At 42.4% G+C, this 22219-nt stretch overlaps 1 protein-coding gene across 1 annotated transcript; it reads left to right on the top strand.

Moving 5' to 3' along the window:
• Positions 1–55: 55 nt before the first annotated feature.
• Positions 56–21008, top strand: cfap52 (cilia and flagella associated protein 52). Its single transcript, XM_061678946.1, has 15 exons — positions 56–98; positions 837–917; positions 2460–2659; positions 3040–3176; positions 4494–4622; positions 6721–6817; positions 7288–7404; positions 7501–7601; positions 8760–8930; positions 11223–11371; positions 11943–12088; positions 13221–13372; positions 14272–14377; positions 18727–18838; positions 20105–21008. The coding sequence occupies exons 1-15, from the start codon at positions 56–58 to the stop codon at positions 20284–20286; spliced, it is 1923 nt and encodes a 640-aa protein (XP_061534930.1). The 3' UTR covers positions 20287–21008.
• Positions 21009–22219: the final 1211 nt, after the last annotated feature.

Consider the following 22219-nt stretch of genomic DNA (forward strand, 5'->3'; position numbering starts at 1 on the left):
GTAAGTCAAGGGTAACTCGAAAATAGATGCATTTTGGCAGCATGGGAAATACGGGATGGGGGCTGGACTAGCAGGGCGCCCGTTGCTCGGCAACGTTTGTTAGTGGTCGTAGACAACGACCACGTTATTTTATTTTAAATTTATTTATTTTTTCCCCCCACAAACGCCCTTTCTGGAAAACATGTCAAATTAAACATTTAACTTGAAACATAGTCTTTCCTCACTTGAGTTCCAGGCGTTTGGTGACTGAACGGTAAGTTGATTAGCAACAACTTCGCACTCGTATTTGAGTTATTCGAGCTTATTTAGGCGCACGGTAAACGTCCAATGAAAGTTGTACGGCTAGTAATTCGCAAAATGTGCGCATATACGTTACAAAAGTAACCGTCATGGCCATGCAAAAAAAAGACTTTCATATACAGTACGGTGCAGGATTTATATTTGGAACATGTATTGTGGTTGTCGTGTTGAATTGCAATGCGGGCTGTAATAGTCTTTCCAGTCATTTCGCTCCACGAAAGGGATCGAACGTACATGACGTTGCATTCGGATGAATAGTCACACATATATAAACATCACCGAGAAGCCGGATTCACTTCGGCGTCATTTTTATTTCCCAATGACGTGCTTCCTATCGCCGTCAGAAGCTTCTTAGTGACGTCACATGGACCGAGTTTACGAGTAAAAAAAAAAAAAAAGTCATTGGCTCCCACCTGTGGAAATATATATATATATATATATATATATATATATATATATATATATATATATGGTCTAAGGCCATTTTAGAGACATAAAAGATTGCATTTTTAATTTGAATCCTATTTCATTATCAGTCATTGTACAGTGGATTTTGGACAAGATGGAACCCAAAAATGTTGCGCAGCTTGAACTGGCGGCGGTTTCCGGCTTCAACGGTAAGTTCTCCAACAGAGAAAACCTGCAAATGTGAGCATTTTATGTATTTTATTTGTTTTTAAGCGCATTCTACATGATACAATTGCTGAAAACAGGAAAAGACAAGTAGGTACACCATTGTGAAGATGTGGTTCGAAAAAAATTTCACCATTTAAGTTTTATTATTTATTTATTTACAATTTGCACAACAGCTTGGTGTCGTTATTTAAAATCCAAAGTTTCTGACGGTGACATCGCGGAAGTGCCCGCCGCCAATCTGCGTGTTAGCTCGTAAACTAGCTGGTCACTGGCTAGCGGCTCTTGTCCCAACAACTGGGTGGCATATACTGTATTCTAGCCACATAAGGGCGAAAGAAGACAGAGAATCCAGGGTCACTTTACCTCCAATGACCCTCAGGGCACGTGGAAAGGCATCAAGTGCATCACAAACTACAAAACTAAGAATGAACAATGACCCTACCCTGGCAGATGCCCTCAACCAGTTTCTTGCCCACTTTGAGGACCCCAGCAACAACACCCCCGGGCGCCATTCTCACAGCGCCATCCGATGACACGCTCCTCAGTTTTTGAGAAACTGATCATGGCACAGATCAAAAACTCCGTCAACGTCACCGTGGACCTTCACAGTACGCCTACAGGCAGAACCGTTCCACTGATGATGCTGTCTCATCAGTGGTTCACCCAACTGGAAAACAAGAACTCCTCCGAGCGCCTGCTTTTCCTGGATTTCACCTCCGCCTTCAACAACAACATCTCACAGACCCTGCTGCCGAAGCTGGACATTCTACGGCTCAGGCTATCACTGGGGAACTGGATCCTGGACTTCTTGATCTATGGACCGCAGATTGTCAGGATCCACAACACCGTCTCCTCGTCCGTCAGCCTCAGCCTGGCGCCCCTTCCTGTTCACTCTACCGACCTACGACTGCTTCGCGAAACTCCCGAGCTGTCATATAGTGAAGTTTGCGGTGCGATACAGCAGCAGTGGGACACATCACGGACAGAGAGGAAGTAGAACATCTGGTGGACTTCCCGCCACCACTGACATCTTCACCAGCAGATGCCGAAAGAGGGCCCTCTGCATCGTCAAAGAGTCAACCCAGCCCACACACTCGCTCTTCCATCCTCGCCCCTCGGGCAGGAGGCTACGGAGCATCTGGTGCAGGACCACCAGGCTGAGGGACAGCTTCTTTTCAGAAGACTGTTAAACAGTGCTCCGTAGCCCTGACATGAAGCCTATTCCATTTGTATTATCACTGCGTCCACATCCTCGCTGCATTTGCATCTTCGTACACACCCACATCTGTAGATAAGTATTTTCTCTTTTTCATCTTATTTTATTTCATCTTAATTTCGTATTCTATTTAAATGACTCTGGATAAGTCTATGGATTCATTAGACTAATCTGATGACTGGTATACTATGCATGTACTGTAAATAAAAGTGTAATCTGATTTATTAAAAAAAGAATAATAATGTTTTGAAATGAGAATAAGTGAAGTCAAGCAGCATGGTCCATGTGCTTCCCTTTGTTATTTCAGGACAAATACATTTTGGCATGAGACTTCATCCGGACAAAGAGCACCTCATCTACCCTCTGGGATGCACCGTAGTCCTGAGACGGATCAAAGACGCCAAGAGGGTCTTCCTGCACGGTCACACCAGCGATGTATCCTGCGTCTCCATGTCCAAAAGTGGGGTGTATATTGCCTCTGGACAAATCAATTACAATGACTTTGAGGTAGCCCCCCTTTCCCCAACACCACCATGTCATTTCTAGGCATCATAGAATGTAAAACACCCCTGTTCAATGCCATTTTTTGGGTGATAAAACGATGTGCGCACACTTGTGTAACCACATTATCTCATTGATTTGAATTGCCCTTATTTAAAAAGATATCTAAAAAAAAAGAAAAAAAAAAGTAGTTGTACAGGTGGTAGTTCACATTAATGATGGAAAAAGTTTTGGAATGGTGTACTGTGTTCTCATTTATTGATATCACAAAAACCTGGCATTCACACAGGGGTGTATAGAGTTTATATCTACAGTATTTCCTTCGAAAATCATTTTGGAATTCCCTTTTAATTCCCACTTTGAACAAACATATGGTATTTTCCTAGGCCGAGATAATCGTCTGGGACTACGCGGAGCGATGCCTGTACACTAAGTTTGTAATCCACGAATCCAAGGTGGAGGCGTTGGCCTTTTCTCCCAATGACAAGTATCTGGTGTCCCTCGGGGGTCAAGATGATGGAAGGCAAATCTCATGTTTGTTGAGTCGAATGGAGGAAATGTGGGGCTGTCTAACATTGGAAGTGTGCATGCAATTGGAGTAAACCTCTCCACGACGACGAGTTTGCATTTGAATCGGAACATTGCCCGTGGAAAATAAGGGAAACATAAAAATACAGTGGGGCCTTGAGATACGAGTTACTGGTCTCATGGGGTTTTCGAGATACGAGCCGTCGTCGAGCCAATTCTTTTGATACGAGCGCTGTATGGTGGCAGTGAACTCAACTCACTTCACAGTATGTAGTAAGTCGCAAATAGTGAACTGTTATTCAAAAAGAGGCTTCAAGCTGTTTATTGCCTATTCGCTAACTGTCAAATGAAACATAAAATAGAGAATTACATGTGTATGTAAAACAACCACATAGCATTGCCTTTCAGCCTGCTAGCTTAGTGCAGACGCTAAATAGTATCTATGTTGCGGTGCTATAACTGTTTAAGCAACAGATTGAACACAAACAGTGGAGTAACACATGTACATAGACATTATAACAGTACTGACAGTCATATATTCTTTATTTTCTGGGGAAAAAAAGACTACTCGTAGTGCTGCACTGATGAGCTCGAGCTGTTTGGACATCTCAATAAACAGTATAGATGTCTGTGTGCCTTATACTGCCCCCAGTGACCAAGGCGCGCATACCAGAAAGAGCAGCACAATGGCCGTTTAATTCAAAAAGAGGCAGTGTGACAAAAACGGTTAAATTTTTTAAATTATGCCATTGCTGTATGGTTTTATAAAGTACAATAGAGATCAATTTCAATTTTAGTTTTTTTTTTTCTATGGGAGGCGGGAACGGATTAATGGCATTTCCACTTACTTCAATGGGAAAAGATGATTTGAGATGCAAATGTTTTGAGTTATGAACGTGGTCACGGAGTGAATTAAACTCGTATCACAAGGCACCGCAGTACAGTGAACCTGCACTATTCACGGCTTATAAGGGCCGAGCCCGGATGCAAATAGCGAAAATCAGCGAGTCATTGATGTGCACCCAGAAAGGTTTGTAATTACATATAGATGCCACAAGATGGTGGCAAAACACTTTTTTCCTATGAGACAATAGACTCCTCCCCTCATAGGTACTGTATATTAGCGCAAATATTTAGACTCCCCCCAAAAATCTGCGACTATACGGGGGTTCACTGTATATCTTTTTTTTTTTTTTTTTTTAAATTGTTGAGACTTTAGTGAGAAAGTTGGCTCAATTTATCAGAGAATTTTCCCACCACAGGATAATTTCATCCCACTGTAGCATTTGACAGTTGTGGGTTTTCTTCTCAGAATACTCTTGTGGAACCTTACGACCAAGCAGGCCATCTGCTCGGCTCCAGCTTTACCTTTGAGTTTGTGTCACCGCCTCACCGTCAAGTACTCAAACACCAACGACAACATATTCGTCTCTGCCGGCAGGTGGGTGAACGATGTCCATCTTCTCTTTTTGGTTTAATTTATCTGGATAATAAAAAAAAACAACAACATTTTCTTTCATCAATGCAAAGATCTTCAAGGTTTTTCCCCGAAAATCAATTGTTTTGAGTTTTGGCTTCAGTTGTTTTCATCCAGATAGATTTCTAGACGGCGCTTGAGCCGTCATAATTATGAATTATCTTCACCTTGTAAACAATCAGAATCAGAATGCCAAGTATGTCCAAAACACACAAGGAATTTGTCTCCGGTAGTTGGAGCCGCTCTAGTACAACAGACAGTCAATTTACAGAACACTTTGGAGACATAAAGACATTGACAAAAAACAATTGTGCAAAAAGATGCAGAGTCCTCTAGCATTTAGAGCAGTTCGAATGACTAATATTGCGAAAGTCCGGTGCAATGACCATTGTGCAAAGGGCGCTGAGACTTCAAGGAGTGTACGCGGTATAAAGTGACGAGTAGTGCGATCATCTGGGACAATGTCGGTTGTGCAAATGTTACAGATACTCCTCAATCAGTGTGCAAATGGAGCAGATGCTACTCTGGCATGAGTGGCCAGTATATGCCAATAGTGCAGCATGGCGAGACAACTACAGTGAGTGCACGAGTAATACATCATTGGCCGAACTCAAGTCAAAAAATTGCCAGCTTGTTGTAATGGAATTATAGGTTAGGTGTTTAAGAAGTTGATCGCAAGAGGGAAGAAGCTGTTGGAATGTCTACTAGTTCTAGTTTGCGTTGATCGGTAGCGCCTACCTGAGGGAAGGAGCCGGAAGAGCCGGTGACCGGGGTGCGGAGGGTCCGAGGGGATTTTGCACGCCCTTGTCTTAGTTCTGGCAGCGTGCAAGTCCTCAATGGTGGGTAGGGGGGTACCGACAATCCTTTCAGCAGTTTTGATTGTCCGTTTCAGTCGGAGTTTGTCCTTTTTTGTAGCAGCACCAAACCGGACTGTGATGGAAGAACACAGGACCGATTCGATGACCGCTGTGTAGAACTGTCTCAGCAGCTCCGGTGGCAGGCCGCAGGAAGTACATCCTCTGCTGGGCCTTTTTGAGGACGGAGTTGATGTTGGTCGCCCACTTCAGGTCCTGAGAGATTGTAATTCCTAGGAACTTGAAGGTCTCGACGGTTGACACAAGGCAGCCGGACAATGTGAGGGGCAGCCGTGGCGAAGGATGCCTCCTGAAGTCCACGATCATCTCTGCAGTCTCGAGCGTGTTCAGCTCCGGGTCGCGTCGGCCGCACCGCAGCTCCGGCCGCTCCGCTTCCTGTCGATATGCAGACTCGTCACCGTCCTCGATGAGGCCGATGACGGCGGTGTCATCTGCAAACTTCAGGAGTTTGACAGTCGGGTTCGCTGAGGTGCGGTCGTTCGTGTAGAGAGAGAAGAGCAGCGGAGAGAGGACACAACCTCGGGGCGCCCCAGTGCTGATGCTGCGTGCGGATGAGGTGGCCTCCCCCGGCCTGACCTGCTGTGTCCTGCCCGTCAGAAAGCTGTAAATCCACTGGCAGATGGCAGGTGAGACGCTGAGCTGGAGAAGCTTGGTTGAAAGGAGTTCAGGGATGATGGTGTTGAACGCTGAGCTGAAGTCCACGAACAGGATCCTCGCGTAGGTCCCTGCACTGTCGAGGTGTTCTAGGATGAAGTGCAGTCCCATGTCGACTGCATCATCCGCAGACCTGTGCGCTCGGTAGGCAAACTGCAGGGGGTCCAGCAGGGGACCTGTGACACTCTTGAGGTGGTCCAGCACGAGACGTTCAAAGGACTTCATGACCACAGATGTCAAAGCGACAGGCCTGTAGTCATTCAGACCCGAGATTGCAGGTTTCTTGGGGACTGGAATGATGGTGGAGCGTTTGAAACAGGATGGAACTTCGCACATTTCCAGAGATCTATTGAAGATCTGAGTGAAGACTGGAGCGAGCTGGTCCGCGCAGACTTTGAGGCAGGATGGGGACACATGGGCCGGGCCTGCCGCTTTGTTAATCTTTTGTTGTTTGAAGATGCGTCTCACACAATGACCAACGCGCTGTAATTTTGTGACCTTTTCCTAGCTGTTGTCTTGGTGTGTTTGCGCAGGGCAACATTGCAGCTCTGGGAGCTGGACGAATTCAACAAGATTAAGCCTACAGACTGTAAGATGCGCAAGATGAAGAGGATGGTGAAATGCATCGAGGTATGTATGACAAGCGCCATTTCGACAGAAATAAAGCCATGCCTACTAGGAGACTGCCTTATAACGGCACCGTTCTATGTTGCATTTTCTAGCCCTGCAAAACCAAACAACTCCTATGTGAAATACACCAAAAAAACCTTTTATTTCAGAAACTGACGAGCGCTGTAACGCCTTTTATTGCAGTTCCTCCATTGAAACCAATCACAAGTCCATACGTACAATAGTTAGGTCGTCGTTATTTCTCGTTAACTCACTGCTAATTGAGCTTCGATTGTGCTCGAAAATGAGTGGAAATTGGATCATTGCGTGAAACAGTCGAGAGAGACGATGTCACAAAACCCATCGGTGAGAGTGGCGTTCAGGGCCGTGTAGTCTGCGAGATAACTGACTGCAATATGATTGGTCGTTTGTCTGTCTGCGCCGTGTGATTGGCTGGCACCATTTTTTTTTTCTTTTTTTTTTTTCAACAGTTCGCACCGGACGATGAGTTCATTTTCTGCGGCACTTCTAGTGGAGACATCTTGAAAATCAACACCAAGACAATGACTCTGAACGACTACGGTCCCGTGAAAACTAAACACAGCCTGGTGAGTTTCCCTCCCACAGTGTATGAAACTCTAGTCCTGGTGGAAGGTTGGAGAACATTTTTCATTTTTAGGGTTTTGAATGTTTGTCACGCACAGGGGGTCAATGTACTAAAGGTGTTAAGTACGGGTGAACTACTTGTTGGGTCCGGATTTGGCACCTTGACACTGTGCTCCACGACCACCTTCAAAGCTCTCAGGTGAGTCCACATGGAGTTTTATTTCTACAAGTGGTATGCTAGACCGGTGGTAGTGAAAATTAAGGATACAGGCAGTGGACCACCGCATATTTGCGGTTTGGCAATCTGCGCATTGTAAAAAAAAAAAATAATAATAATTTTTTTGTAATTTTATTTTTGGGATGGCGAACCAACGGCTGTTTTTTTTTCGCAGAAATTGCTTATTGGTGGTATATCCCCACTTATTCACGTATTTCGGGGTTAAAAAAAATATTTTTTTCCTAATCCAATTACAATGGACGTCAATTGCTCACGGATTTTCGCTATTCGTGGTTGGGCCCGGTCGGGTCCGTGTCCACTGTATTGGGCTTTCAGGTAAAATTTCAGGATGGACCTAAATGCACTATAATAGTAAAATGAACAACAAGTTTTTGATCGCTAAACATTTCCAAGGACGTCCACTTATTTGCCTTTCTGTCACTCTTCCAGTCTCTCTGTTGCAACCTGCTGATGAAACTCGATAATAAACTTTTTTTTTTTTTTTTTTATTTCTGTTCATCCTGAAATTTCCCATCAAAGCTGATTAGCACTAACCTTTTCCGAGTAGCGTACATTGTTCTGCGGCTATCGAAGGGGGACAGGGACCGAGCCCAAATCACAAAAACCTGTGAGTAACTGACACCCAGAAAGTTTTGTAATTGTCTATAGGTGCCTCAAGATGGTGGCAAAGCACTTTTTAGGACTAAATGACGCTCCCCCTATTTGCTTATTATATATTGCCTCGGCCCCAAGATGCCACTATTCGACGTACGTGGCTTTGGCCCGAGCACAAAAATTTTGAATAGGTTGAGATTTTGAGCGACAAACGAAGCATCTGTCCCCCCCAAAAATGTGCAAATCGGCAAATTCACAAATGTCCGGGATTCACTGTAAATCATTTATATTGTATGAATGGCAACAGGGGGGGTTACACAGGTTAAGTGTGCCTTCTGCCATTTTGTGGAAGAGCATTCATTTTGTTCTACCTGTCACAACACGTCGCCGGCATCGATAGATTAACGCAGATGCATTATTTGTAGTAAATACGAATTTTCCAACTAACGAAGTGATCATTTTCCAGGACAGCGCTTGGGAATCGGTGCGCGAGACTGACTCCTTCCCTCTTTTCTTCCACATTAGACACGTGCAGATGAACAACGGGGTGACCTCCATCGCTCTCAAAGACGACGGCCGCCACTTTTTCGCCGGCACGGACGCGTCCGAGATCTACTGGCTGGATCTGAAGGACTTCAAAGCCGAGCTCGTATCCACCAGTCACCACGGCGCCGTCACGGACGTCTCCATCGCTTTGTAAGCCGCAAAGTCACAAATGACAAGAAAGGAGCTATAGTCTCAATGACTGTATGATATGTATTATATACCAAGAAGCACCATGGGTGTCCATTTCGATTTGCACTGAAGAACATGTTGGATAGACCTGAAGTGACTCATCTAATATAAACTTGGGCTGCTAATTAAAGACAGTTTCTTCCCTATCAAATTACAGGAAGTAAAAAAACAACCCTGTGTGTGTTCTTCAAATTACAGTGGGATTTAGCATGCGAGTTCAGTACCCACTATCCACACAAGAGGGCGGTAGAAGCACACATTTGATCTAATGGACCGATAGAGTGATCGACAACCACATCACATTAATATAATGCAATATAATGAGTTGAATAGGATAGAATCACATTGAAAATGATATCAACCACATTGATTTAATATAATGTAATATGGTATATAAAGTTTTCAGACCCCCTTCAAATTTTCACTCTTTGTTATATTGCAGCCATTTGCTAAAATCATTTAAGTTCATTTCTTTCCCTCATTAATGTACACAAAGCACCCCATATTGACAGAAAAAAAAACTGTTGGAATTTTTGCTCATTTATTAAAAAAGAAAAACTGAAATATCACACAGCAATAAGTATTCAGACCTTTTGCTCAGTATTTAGTAGAAGCACCCTTTTGAGCTAATACAGCCATGCGTCTTTTTGGGAATGATGCAACAAGTTTTTCACATCTGGATTTGGGGATCCTCTGCCATTCCTCCTTGCAGATCCTCTCCAGTTCTGTCAGGTTGGATGGGGAACGTTGGCGGGCAGCCATTTTCAGGTCTTTCCAGAGATGCTCAATTGGGTTTAAGTCAGGGATCTGGCCGGGCCATTCAAATACAGTCACGGAGTTGTTCTGAAGCCACTCCTTCGGTATTTTAGCTGTGTGCTTAGGGTCATTGTCTTTTTTGAAGGTGAACCTTAGGCCCAGTCTGAGGTTCTGAACACTCTGGAGAAGGTTTTCGTCCAGGATATCCCTGTACTTGGCCGCATTCATCTTTTCTTCGATTGCAACCAGTCCCACTGTCCCTGCAGCTGAAAAACACCCCCACACCATGATGCTGCCACCACCATGCTTCAGTATGAATGTTCAGACTGTACTCGGCAGGTGATGAGCTGTGCCTGGTTTTCTCCACAAATGACACTTAGAATGAAGGCTAACAATTTCTATCTTGGTCACGTGGGCTTTCATGTGTCTTGCACCGAGGAGAGGCTTCCATCGGGCCACTCTGCCAAAAAGCCCCGACTGGTGGAGGGCTGCAGTGATGGTTGACTTTCTAGAACTTTCTCCCATCTCCCGACTGCACCTCTGGAGCTCAGCCACAGTGATCTTTGGGTTCTTCTTTACCTCTCTCACCAAGGCTCTTATGGAGGCCACTGTGCTCTTAGGAACCTTAAGTGCAGCAGAATTTTTTTTTTGTAACCTTGGCCAGATCTATGTCTTGCCAGAATTCTGTCTCTGAGCTCTTCAGGCAGTTCCTTTGACCTCATGATTCTCATCTGCTCTGACATGCGCTGTGAGCTGTAAGGTCTTATATAGACAGGGGTGTGGCTTTCCAATCAGTATAATCAAACAAAGCTGGACTCTAATGAAGGTGGAGAACCATCTCAAGGATGATCAGAAGAAATGGACAGTAGCCGAGTTCAATACAAGTGTCACAGCAAAGGGTCTGAATACTTATGGCTGTGTGATATTTCAGTTTTTCTTTTTTAATAAATCAGTGAAAATTTCAACAATTCCGTTTTTTTTCCTGTCACTATATGAGGTGTTGTGTGTACATTCATGAGGAAAAAAATTAACTTAAATGACTAACAAATGGCTGCAATATAACAAAGAGTGACAAATTTAACGGGGTCTGAAAACTTCCCGTACTCACTGCATGTTTAAATAATAATAATTTATTATCCTGTAAGCTGATTGCATCCTGTTTGACTGTAGCTTTATTATAGTGGATTTTCATCAATATATAACGCTATATTCTGCGTAAACTATTGCAGAGCATTAACCCGCTACTATATTGTTTCCTTTTTAGAATTGTAGAATTAGTTTATAAACCAAACAAAGGCACTTCGTCATAAATCGCGATTATATTTGGATTGGAACTACATACGACAAGGAATGTCAGCCGGACCTAATGCTTTTCCACCTAAAGGTTTATAAGGCATCGTCTCAGATTTTGTTGTCGTCAGCTATAGATATTCATCCCCACCTTTTTGTTGCTTTTTTTTCTCTCTCTCTCTCTCTCTCTCTCTCTCTCGTCATTAGCGGCTCCTCAGAGTTGTTTGTCACCGGGTCAGAGGAGGACATCAGGGTGTGGCACATCGACAAGTCCAAAGAGCTGCTGAGGATCCCGGAACCTTGCCTTACCTGTCACTCTGTATACCTGATGGTTGACGGACACAGCATCATCACGGGTAGCAATCCAAATGAAACAGCTGTGAGGTGGTTAGCACAAGCCCAGAGGTCCCACAAGGCCGACATAAGTAGCTCATCAGTGATGGGACAGTGTGATGTTGAAATGTAAACGTTTGCAGAGATTGATACAAATAAGTTCCTACCTCGTTAAAGCATTGTGATAATTACATTGCATCATATTGTGAGACATTTTTCACATGACCAGTGTCTTCACATAGATGAGTCATCATGAATAAGAACATTTCAATAAAGATAACTTGCGCAAACTTATTTCAGAAGTGTGTTTCAAACTGGTAGCCCTTCGCATTAATCAGCCCAAGAAGTAGCTCTCAGTTTCAAAACGTCGGTGACCACTGCTGTAGACAAACATATGGAAAGCCGTTTGAACATTTATTTGATATCAATTTATTTGAGCGCAATTCAGCAGATTATAAAAACGACAAGGGCACACAAGTAGAACGACTGTGTGCTGAATCGTGTCCAAAGAACGTGCTTGTTTTGGGAATGTGGGCGATAACATTGGATTTCATCACGTGGGTTTTTTTTTTTTTTTTTTTTTTTTCTTTTCAGGGTGGAACGACGGGAAGATTCGCGTTTTCGCCCCGCAGAGCGGCCGCCTCATGCTAATCATTCACAACGCGCACCAGAACGGCGTGTCGGCCATCAAGGGGTCCACGGACTGCAAGAAGATCGTCAGCGGGGGGCAAGAGGGAACGGTCAGTCTTGCGTGATGATGATACATTATAATCTAGAAATACTGCGAACAGTGGACACTCACATTTTTGCGGATTCGCCTGACTGCGGATTTACACACACACACACACACACAAACACAAATCAGATTAAAACAAAACCCCCAAAAAGTTTTTTTCTTTTTTGGGGGGGAGAACCAACCTTGAAAACATCTTTTGGGTTCAAAAAAATAAAAATACAAATCTATGCAGTTATAATGGGCGTCAATTATCTGCAGATTTTCGCTATTCACGGGGGATAGGAACAGCGAATGGCTGTATTACTGTATATACAAAATATATACAAATATTAAGTTCCTGTCATATTGAAATCTTCAGCAGTCGCCGTCAAAGTAAAGTTCCAACCTTGACATTTAACAAAATTGAACTATGGGGAACATTAATTCGCAACGATTTGATTCTTTGTTTTGTAAATGTTTTTCTGAATGGGATGAGATCTCAGAATTTTTCTCAATTCTTGTTTCCATGCCAATGTTGTGCATCGGTAACCAAAATGTAGCGATAGCTCAGCTTGCCTTTGCTGATGTCATGTTGTGCTTCTTTTAGACATCAGAAAAGTTGAGCCTCATCTTATACAGTAACACCCGTGTATTCATGAGAATTTTGTTGATTTTTGGGAACCTATTCTCTGTTAGTCGCTGAAAAATAAAAATAAATCACCTATTCACTGTTTTTGTGCTCAGACCAAAGTGTCTTACAGCCTCACAATTCTGAGGTTCTGGGTTCAAATGAATACTAACAATAACAAGAATTGATTAGTTGATTGTTAAATTGATGCCGTTTAATATGCCCATGATACGGAGGAACAGCGTACGAGTGTGTAGTGCGTCTGCCTCACAGTTTGGAGGTTCTGGGTTCAAATCTCAGGCGGGGGGTATGAAATGGCGATCCTCCGGCTGCAGGGTGTACGCTTACCCTCTGTGCCACGCCCCCCCATAATATATGCACCCTGTGATTGGATGGGGTGCAATGTATCGAGTAGTCTGCTGGGATAGACTCCAGCTTCCCCGGTGACCTGAAACAGGATAAGCGGTATAGCAAATGGATGGTCTGTTAAACCTCAAGTGACCGATTCACTTCCCTGAATCCGACATAGGTTTGCGTTTGGGAGCTGCTGAAGCAGGGCCACCGACGGCTTGCGTTCTTGACGGAGCACAAAGCCACTGTCAAGTGTGTCCAGATCAAGAGCGATGACAAGGAGAGCGTCACTGCCAGCATGGATGGAACCTGCATCATCTGGGACATTGTGTGAGTTGCCTCACACAATGTCAACACATACAAACACGATACAAAATGTGTGGGAAATTCAGCCGTCAGGTGGAATTACACGATGGAGCTTAAATGCACTGCGGTGGTACTTTGAAATATAAATGACCTGAGATAAATTTTTTCGAGATGCAATTTTTTTTTTTGCTTCGGCTTGTGAGCAGAAACGTGAGATAAGAGCGCTGCATGGTGGCGGTGAACTCAACTCACTTCACACCAAGCGGCACTTTGGCAGACAAGGAACAATTCTTCAATAATGAGACTTCACGCTTTTCCATGCCACACCCAGTTGAAATTTACTCTTAAACTAAATAGAAAACAAAGAAAGTGGCACTTTAGCGTAGCCTTTCGGTCGGCTACCTCCACGCTAACGCTAATTAGCATCTATGTTTTAGTGCTATAACCCCTTTTAAGCAACGGATTGAACGCAAACTGCACAAAACATGTAGACAGACAGTATAACAATACTCACAGTCATATATTCAGAGATTGACCAATATTAGTGTTGTACTGATGAGCTGAGAGGAGTTTAGATAAACAGTACATCTATCTGTTTGTCAGATGAATTGCATGCACAGTTTCAAGACTCCCATTACCACAATTTTCATTGATTTAACTCAACTTCAGTGCACTAAGACTTTGTTGCTGTCCAAAAGAAAGAGTTGAAAAAAAAATTTAGTCAACACTTTTCAGTGGAAAAATACTATTTAGGGTATTGTTATTGCTGTTAAAAAGGGTCATATTTCAACCGAACAACGTGTAAGAGTTAAGTCTTTTTTTTTTACTGAATTAAGGCTTTATCAAACTGTCTTGTTTTTTTTGTTTTTTTCTCCCCTCAATATTCAAAAGCAATTAATGTTCTTTTCCACCTACTTGTGTAGGAAATTTGTGCGGATTCGGAAGATAATTACCAAAAACTCGTCATTCAAGACCGTGTGCTACCACCCTGAAGAACACCAGATTGTCACCAGCGGCACTGACAGGAAGGTTAGTTTCGCCGACGTTATTTCCATTCCCCCCCTCAATGTTTAGCAATGGACTGACTCCGTTTTCCGCCAAAATATGTCATGTTGAGACACAGAAATAAATCGTGGGTAAACACACGCCCGCTAATTTAAATGTCTCATTATTGCATCATAATATTTTCCACTCGCTGAGCTGAACAGAAGCAAGAAGCCTGCTGCTGTGCTGCGATTAGCGCAGCCTCCAACGGCGGCCAGTTGCGCAATAACACGCACGCAAACGCACGTCCGTAGATTAGTTAGGAAAGCCGTACAGGTGGATTAAAGAGAAACATAGGTGGATTAAAGTAGTCACAAACTATACTTTAGTGTAAGTACAGATACTGGTGTAAAAAGAAGGCTACGTTCACACTGCAGGGCATGATGCCCAATTCAGAGTTTTTGGGTAAATAGCATCTTTTTATGTAGTCGTTCACATTATAAAAACAAATGTGACTAGTGTGGATGGAATGAGTCTGTGACATCACATTGCGCTTGCACACACGCATGAGCGCCGCGTGTTAACGCAAGTAAATATCCCCCCTCGTGTAGGTCTCGTCGTGACGCGTTTGCGGGAATTCCAAGGGAAAGAAAATCGGAATTGTACTTTTCACATTGAGATGTAAGAAACCTGATGCATGTTACATTGGGCAACATTTTTTTAAAATTGTTTGGACTTCATGACTTCCCGCCACTGCCGAGAGGTGACGATATCTCGCGCTAATTAGTGCGACTCTGAGGAAGGATGCATGCAGGGCAGCGCTCGTGCCTTCCTGCGCACGGATGTGCCGACGCCAGCCTGACGCCAGCCAAATCCACCATCTGTTCATCCCGGCACGCAGGCACTCTGCCTGGGGGGGGGGGGGGGGGTGAATACGTCCATATCGGGCCTGCTTAGCTCAATGCTTTAGAAATACACTAAAGAGATGTGAGAGCTGTCCAGTTGAATATCGCAATACGACTGAATTGTGCCCAAAATTGAAGTCATTAGAGCTCATGGTGCATCCGATTCACTGCCTTGAAGCTAGAGGGTTATCCTGGGCATCCATCCGTTCATGTTCTCTAGCGCTTGTCCTCATTAGGGTCGCGGGTGAGATGGAGACTATCCCGGCTAACGTTTGAGCGAGAGGGGCGGTACGTGCTGAACTGGTTCCTAAGCAAATCGCGGGGAACCTGCAGACAAACAAGCATTCACACTCACATTCGCAAAATTTCCAGTCTTCAATGAAGCTAACACGCGTGTTTTTGGAGTGCGGGAGGAAGCCGGGATGCACCGGGGAACGTGCAAACAAAAGGTCGGAGTCGAGATTTACCTGGACATATTTAGAAAAATCGAGAAGTTTAACATTCAATACATTGAAACAGATCATCTCACAATAGTCACAGGCATATTTTCTTTATCCTCTGCGAAGAATGACTCATATTTCTGTGGCTATTTCCAAAGAATTGAAGCAAAAAATGTGCAAAAACGGTTTCATGCGTTACACTCTAGTTCATTACATCATTAAAAATCCCTCACAATATCACAGTTCATTTATTGTAGATTCAGTGCATATTTTCGAAGGTTACTGTAGTGCAATTACTCACCCGCACATCTCTGATGTGCGCACGTCACCTTTACTGACCAACTGATTTAAATGTGGCAGCGCAGTTGACTCACAGACGGTCAATTGGGCTAATGTTCTTGGCAGATAAAGAAACCTTACTTAGTACCTTATCTGTTTCAAACACAAGCTACAGTCATAGTTTTATGGAAGAAATTCCCAAATACCAACCTTAGACTGACAAATAACTAATGTACACACTCGTAACAATATGGATAGGAACACATGTAAGTGAGGAGCAAGGTTTAGCTTGATTTTCTCCCAACTACACTACATTTTTGTTGCGTTTAGTTGTTGTTGTTGTTGTTGTTGGGGTAGACTGGAACGGCTTGGCATTTGGATTCATTTCACTGGGGAAAGATTTGCGATAAGAGCGTGCGAACCACTAGTCCCACCATGCTGCCATCTCCCTTCTCCCTTACTCATCAAGATCAGTCGTGCAATCTGTCATTAGGATTCAATTCTCATTCCATGACTTGATCATTCACAATATTAGCCGTCTTTCAAATGAAATGGAGTGATACAGGATGCCGTGCACATTTCATAAATGAAAAGCTGTTCAAGTGGACCGTATTCCAGAATCCTTGAAACAACGGAAATCTGAACGCAAACAGTACAGCAACACATGTAGACAGACAATATAGCAGTACTCATACCCTCGTAGCCCTTCATCCTTAGCCCTTCGTTTGAAAGGCCAAGATGAAGGGGCAAAATGACTGTATCACAGAGACACACTTATTTACAAAGCACAGTTATTGACACTTTTTCCATATTATGATATGATAGTGTGATTATTTACATTTAGGTAGATTTTTGTATTAGAAAATATGGATACAGGAAATGTATAGCATATTTGATCATAAATACTGTATGTGATATATACTATTTCATGTATAATATAAAATAGAAATAATATAATGTTAAGAACATAAACAACATTTAAATAGAGTATCGACATTTTAACTGGAAAGCTGTAAAAGCAAGATATTTGTTGCTTCAATCTCATGTCGTTTTTTTGTTCATATTCCTCGAAAAGGAACTTTTTAATTGCATTTTGTGTCCGTTGTCATTTTGGCACTGGGCTTGTCGTTCCGGAGTGTCGTGTGCTGTTTTGAAAGACGGTTGCCTTGTCGCGTCGCTCTGGAGGCGTCCGGTTATTTATTACGTTGACCTCATGTGTGTTTAGTGAAGCCGACGTCAGATGAGAAAATTCACAGGGAGTCACAGCTGATGGCTTCGCGCCGGTGAAATACCGCAGCACATATGAGGCTCCATCTTAACTCTATGGAAAGCGAACGTCACAGTATACTCAGAAGCAACGTTATTAGCCATGCTACTACGTTAGCTACGTAGCTTCTGAATGCTGGAACGTACAGTATTAATAGCATTTTCCTTCCTTTGAATGAGCAAAGACGATTTAAGATATGTGTTTTAAGTTTAGGCGTGGTCACAGAACAAATAAAACTCATATCTCAAGATGCCACTGTACTTCGTCGTTTAATTTCATACTTTGTGCGTGGGCAGGCACTGCAGAGACACAGTTATTTGTATACAAACAATTAACGAAGTCATTTTCCCACAATGTCCCCTATAAATGAAATGAATGCTGTGACGGCTGCACTATTAGAACAGCAGACTGATATTAACATTAACTTGCGTTTTTTTTTAAGCTAAACACTGTTTTCATTGTGCGATGAATCCCATCACGCCACCCTTTTTTCATTTATGGAATCAGGGTGCCCTAAATAACAAAAAAGGATGCGTTAGCGTGCGCCACGGTGATGCTTTTGTCACCTGTGCTATAAATAACCACACACAACAATTGCCTTTTTGTCAGACTTTTGTCGTACTTTGATAGCCGTAAAGCCTCAAGGATGGTTATTAAATGTGGCTCCTGTTTATCAAACATAATTTCAACCTAATCATTTTATACAGGCTGACATGGTAGAAGATGACACTTTTTTATTTATATAACGTCCGACTAAATGATTGAGAGAAGATAATATAACAATAATAGCACAACAGAAGTGATGAGGTGCCACATAAAACAAACGTAATGGTAATGGGAGTAACCGTGCAAGTCTGGAAAAAAAAAAAAAAAAATACAAATGCCATCATTTCCTCAAACGATCAATAAAAGCCCTTCCCCAAATTAATTGGATGTTGAATTGTCCACTAGAGCAAACAAGTGCGGCACCTCAAATAAACACCCCCTTTCATCCTCTGGGGGAAAAAAAATAATCATCAAGTAAATGCAGTCATATAGAATACATGCAATATACACTACATGCAAAAAAAATAATATTTTGTATTATTTAAATTGTCGTTGTCGAAAAAAAGACACTGAAAGAGCACTCATAATATGATTAAACAGTCATGTAAAAATGTGTGCAAATAATTATAATATACTGCTGTTGAGTAAGCGAAGACCAAAAGAATATATATATTTTGTTATAGTTTTCATACAGTTTAGTGTATGAGAGCATCAAGAGTGGCGGTTTTAGAAGCAACAGATGTTTGAACACAAACGGTGGAGAACACATGTAGACAGATAACATCATACTACTACCATGTGTTGTTTTTTGCAAATGCGGCCAAGCAAACCTCCTGTCGATAATGTCCGGTGTCTACTACTGGAAAAGGAAATCCGAATTTGAAAAGATAGTAAGAGAGAGCAAATACATCTCCTTATTGCCGCTTTCAAGTGAATAACTGCGGGCTACCTGTTCAGATCGTCTACTGGGACGTGCACGACGGGACAGCGATCAGAGAGCTGCAGGGCACGCAGACGTCGGCCATCAACTGCATGCACGTCTCCCACGACGGCAGATTCTTTGTGACAGGTAACGTGGACCGTTACGCAGCTGCTCGCTCCGTCGTGCGACGCGCACTGATTGAAAATGCTGTCAGTAATTGTCGAGTGTGTTTTATTTACATTTCAAATCATTTCTACTTGCTTTTTTTCCGCGTGCCTTCACCGAGGAGGTTGTGCTGATTCAGGAGTGTGGATTTGTTTGTTTGTGTGCATATTTCTGTCAACACTTTTGAGGGTGAGGTCTTGCACGTCGATGAGCTCTTACAATGCTCGCCACAAAAGAGGATTTCATTTGAATTCAATTTGATAATAATTAGAATTGAAATCAAATCCTTTTAAAAATGTGTCTTAAATAGCCATGTATTTAAATACTTATATAATAATAATAATAATATATTAATACATATATAAAATAATGAAATATATATATACTTATATTATATTCAATAATTATATATAATTATTATATTAAATAATTAGATAATGTAATACAATTGAAAGTTTACTTTAATTGAAATTGGGAGGCGAAATGTCAATGAACATAATGTCCATCTGTCTGTCTTATCCTGCCCCCAGGTGGCCTAGGAGGGCACACCAGGAGGAGCAGCTCAATGATGTAGTGTGACAAAAATTTTTTTAATTCTTTTTGATTACATTTATTATTTTCATTCCTGTATGTTTTTATAAAGTGCAATATTATGGAGTGATACTCTTCCTCATTAAAATACACATTACATTTTTTTTTGGTAAGGCTGGACCGGATTAATGGCATTTCCAATCATTTAAATGTGAAAAGATGATTTCAGATTCATCGTTTTGAGTTAGGGGTGTGGTCCTGGAACAAATACATGAAATCCATATTCAAATTTAATTAAATCCTTCTATTCAATGTTTGGTCCTATGTGGGATTTATTCCCTCAGACCTGCATAATATTAAAAATTCTATGAAGTCTCAACGACATCATCTGTGGTACCGCTACAATGATTGACATGTGAGGCCATCCTGTGAATGCATAGTGAATTGTCGGCCAACCACTGCATAGTACAATCGGACTGATTGAAACTGAAGCGCAAGCCAAAGCAGAGTGGAGCAATGCATGCCGACCGCAGTCTCCCTCGTTGTTCATCAAACACTCTTATTTTCATTCCAAAAACATGCATGTTAGGTTCAGTAAAGAATCTAAATTGGTCACAGGTGTGAATGAGACTTGCGAGACGAGCGCTATAGAAAATGGATGGTTTTTTTTTTCCTTCTCTCAATTAAAAATAATATTTGCCGACTTTTGTGTGGCAGGCGGCGATGACAAGCTGGTGAGGGTGTGGGACTACATGAACGGGACGATCACCCATGTCGGAAAAGCTCACGGCGGAGGAATCACCAGCGTGGAGATCTGCTGCAACAACAGGACCCTCATCAGCACCAGCTTGGACGGAGCCATCATGCGCTGGAGGTTCCCTCACCCGATCTTGGAGTGATTGAGTGTGTCGGGTCAGACGAGCAACACTCGCTACACTGCCCTGAGGCGTTATTGTATACATAAGTCACCGAGAACTAGAATGGACTAACTCCAGGGTCTACTTCCAAGCATGTCACCTGGTGTGGTTTTTTTTTTGTTTTTTTGTTTTTTTAAAATCGCTGTAACGGGTACGCTTGCACTGACCATCCGAGCGCTACGTCGTAATAATTTCAATGAGAACAATTTCTCCCTGGAGGAGATCAATAAAGTAACCCTGAACCTGAATTTCCGGTTTTGTGGTTATCACAAATTTTGGTTATTTTTCTTTTCCCATCACATTGCTTTATTTCTCCTGATACCAAACAAGCTTTGAAACTGTTTACGCTTTAACTTGCATCAACGTCCACAGAAATAATATTATTTTTCTTTACAGATATTAAAAAGAGTGCTTCGTGTTGGAAAAATGTCCCTTCTGTCAAAATGTGTATACTTCAAATGTTCAACAATATAACATAATAAGCCATCAAACTGTGTGGCTCAGCTGGTCCATATGTCTGCTGTCCCTCCACCTGTCTCAAGATTCTTATTTCTCATGCAGAGCTGTACAGGTGATCTAAAGCGACCTTGACAAAATATTTGCAACGTGTGAACAAAAGTTTCCAACATGTCGCTAAATGACTGCTTCGGATCCTTTCCAATGTGAAAACGTTTCCGCTCACATTGCTTGTTTGATGGAAATAAAGTAGCTCGGTTTCGAGACCGTATCGTTCATTTGACAACACTGACTGTGCTTTTGTAAACTAGCTCCTCTCTTTTTCTCTATTGGTGGAAGCAATGTACAGCAACTGCTTTATTAAAAAAAAAAAAAAAAACCTCAGGGGAGTTTTGACTTTAGTTCCTAAAAGGAAACCGAACAAACTTCTATAAAAGTTTGCTGAGCAGATTTAGTACATTCCCCTTTATTATGTACTGCCTTTGTGCATTTCCGAACAATAGCAAAGTAAGAGCATTAGGGAAATTACGGAAACGTCGGCCCTGACTATCTGTTCCAATAAATCAGCATATCTGGCCCACTAAATTCATTCTTAGGGCGGCGGTGAGCTGTGAAATTAAGGCTCGAATGATTAGAATCGGAGTAGAATGCGCCAGATGCCGGCTTCCCGTCGACAAACCAGAAGTGCACAAAAGCTCCATTTTTCTATTTGTTGGAGTTTTTCAGCAATGGCAGCCTGAATGTGAGTGAAGTTATTTATAGGCTCCGTAGTCAAGTGTGTTTGAGACAAGGTAAAGTTTCACGCGAATGACAGTGCGCCTGGAGATTTGTGCATCTAAGTGGCCATCTGGGTTTTGCCAGCACCGTCTGCGATGGCCACATAGGCAGTCGGTGGATATCAAAAGTCTACACACCCGTGTTCATATGCCAGGTTCTTGTGACCAAATAAACCAATTTAATGTGGTGTCTTGAGATGCGAGTTTAATTCGTTCTGTGACCACACTTGCCCTCCATAATATTGTACTTCATACAAACATACAGTAATGACATTCATCGCGACGTCTCAATTCCTTTTAGCTCATCGGTACAACACGAATATTAGCTGTTCTTCACAGAGGATAGAGTGACGGTACTGTTATACTGTCTGTCTTCATGTGTTGTTGCACCGTTTGTGCTCAATCTAGAAGTGCACCGATTCCTCGACAACTCAACGGTTATCAAATTAATCAATAATCATTTTTGATGATCAATTAATTGTTTCGAGACCCTGTTAAAATTGTCCAAATCCTCAGAATTTCTGCCTCCCGACAGTAAATGCAATTCCAAGTTGAAGTTGGCGGTCAAACTAAACGTTAACCAAAGAATTACGCGTTGTATATGTAATAACCAAACTGTGTCCGGCCAGCTACATTAATGCTAGAATATAATGGAAAATTCCATTGACATGCTAACAGTTAGC

Source organism: Phycodurus eques, chromosome 6, assembly GCF_024500275.1.
Source record: "Phycodurus eques isolate BA_2022a chromosome 6, UOR_Pequ_1.1, whole genome shotgun sequence".
Taxonomy (NCBI): Eukaryota; Metazoa; Chordata; class Actinopteri; order Syngnathiformes; family Syngnathidae; genus Phycodurus; species Phycodurus eques.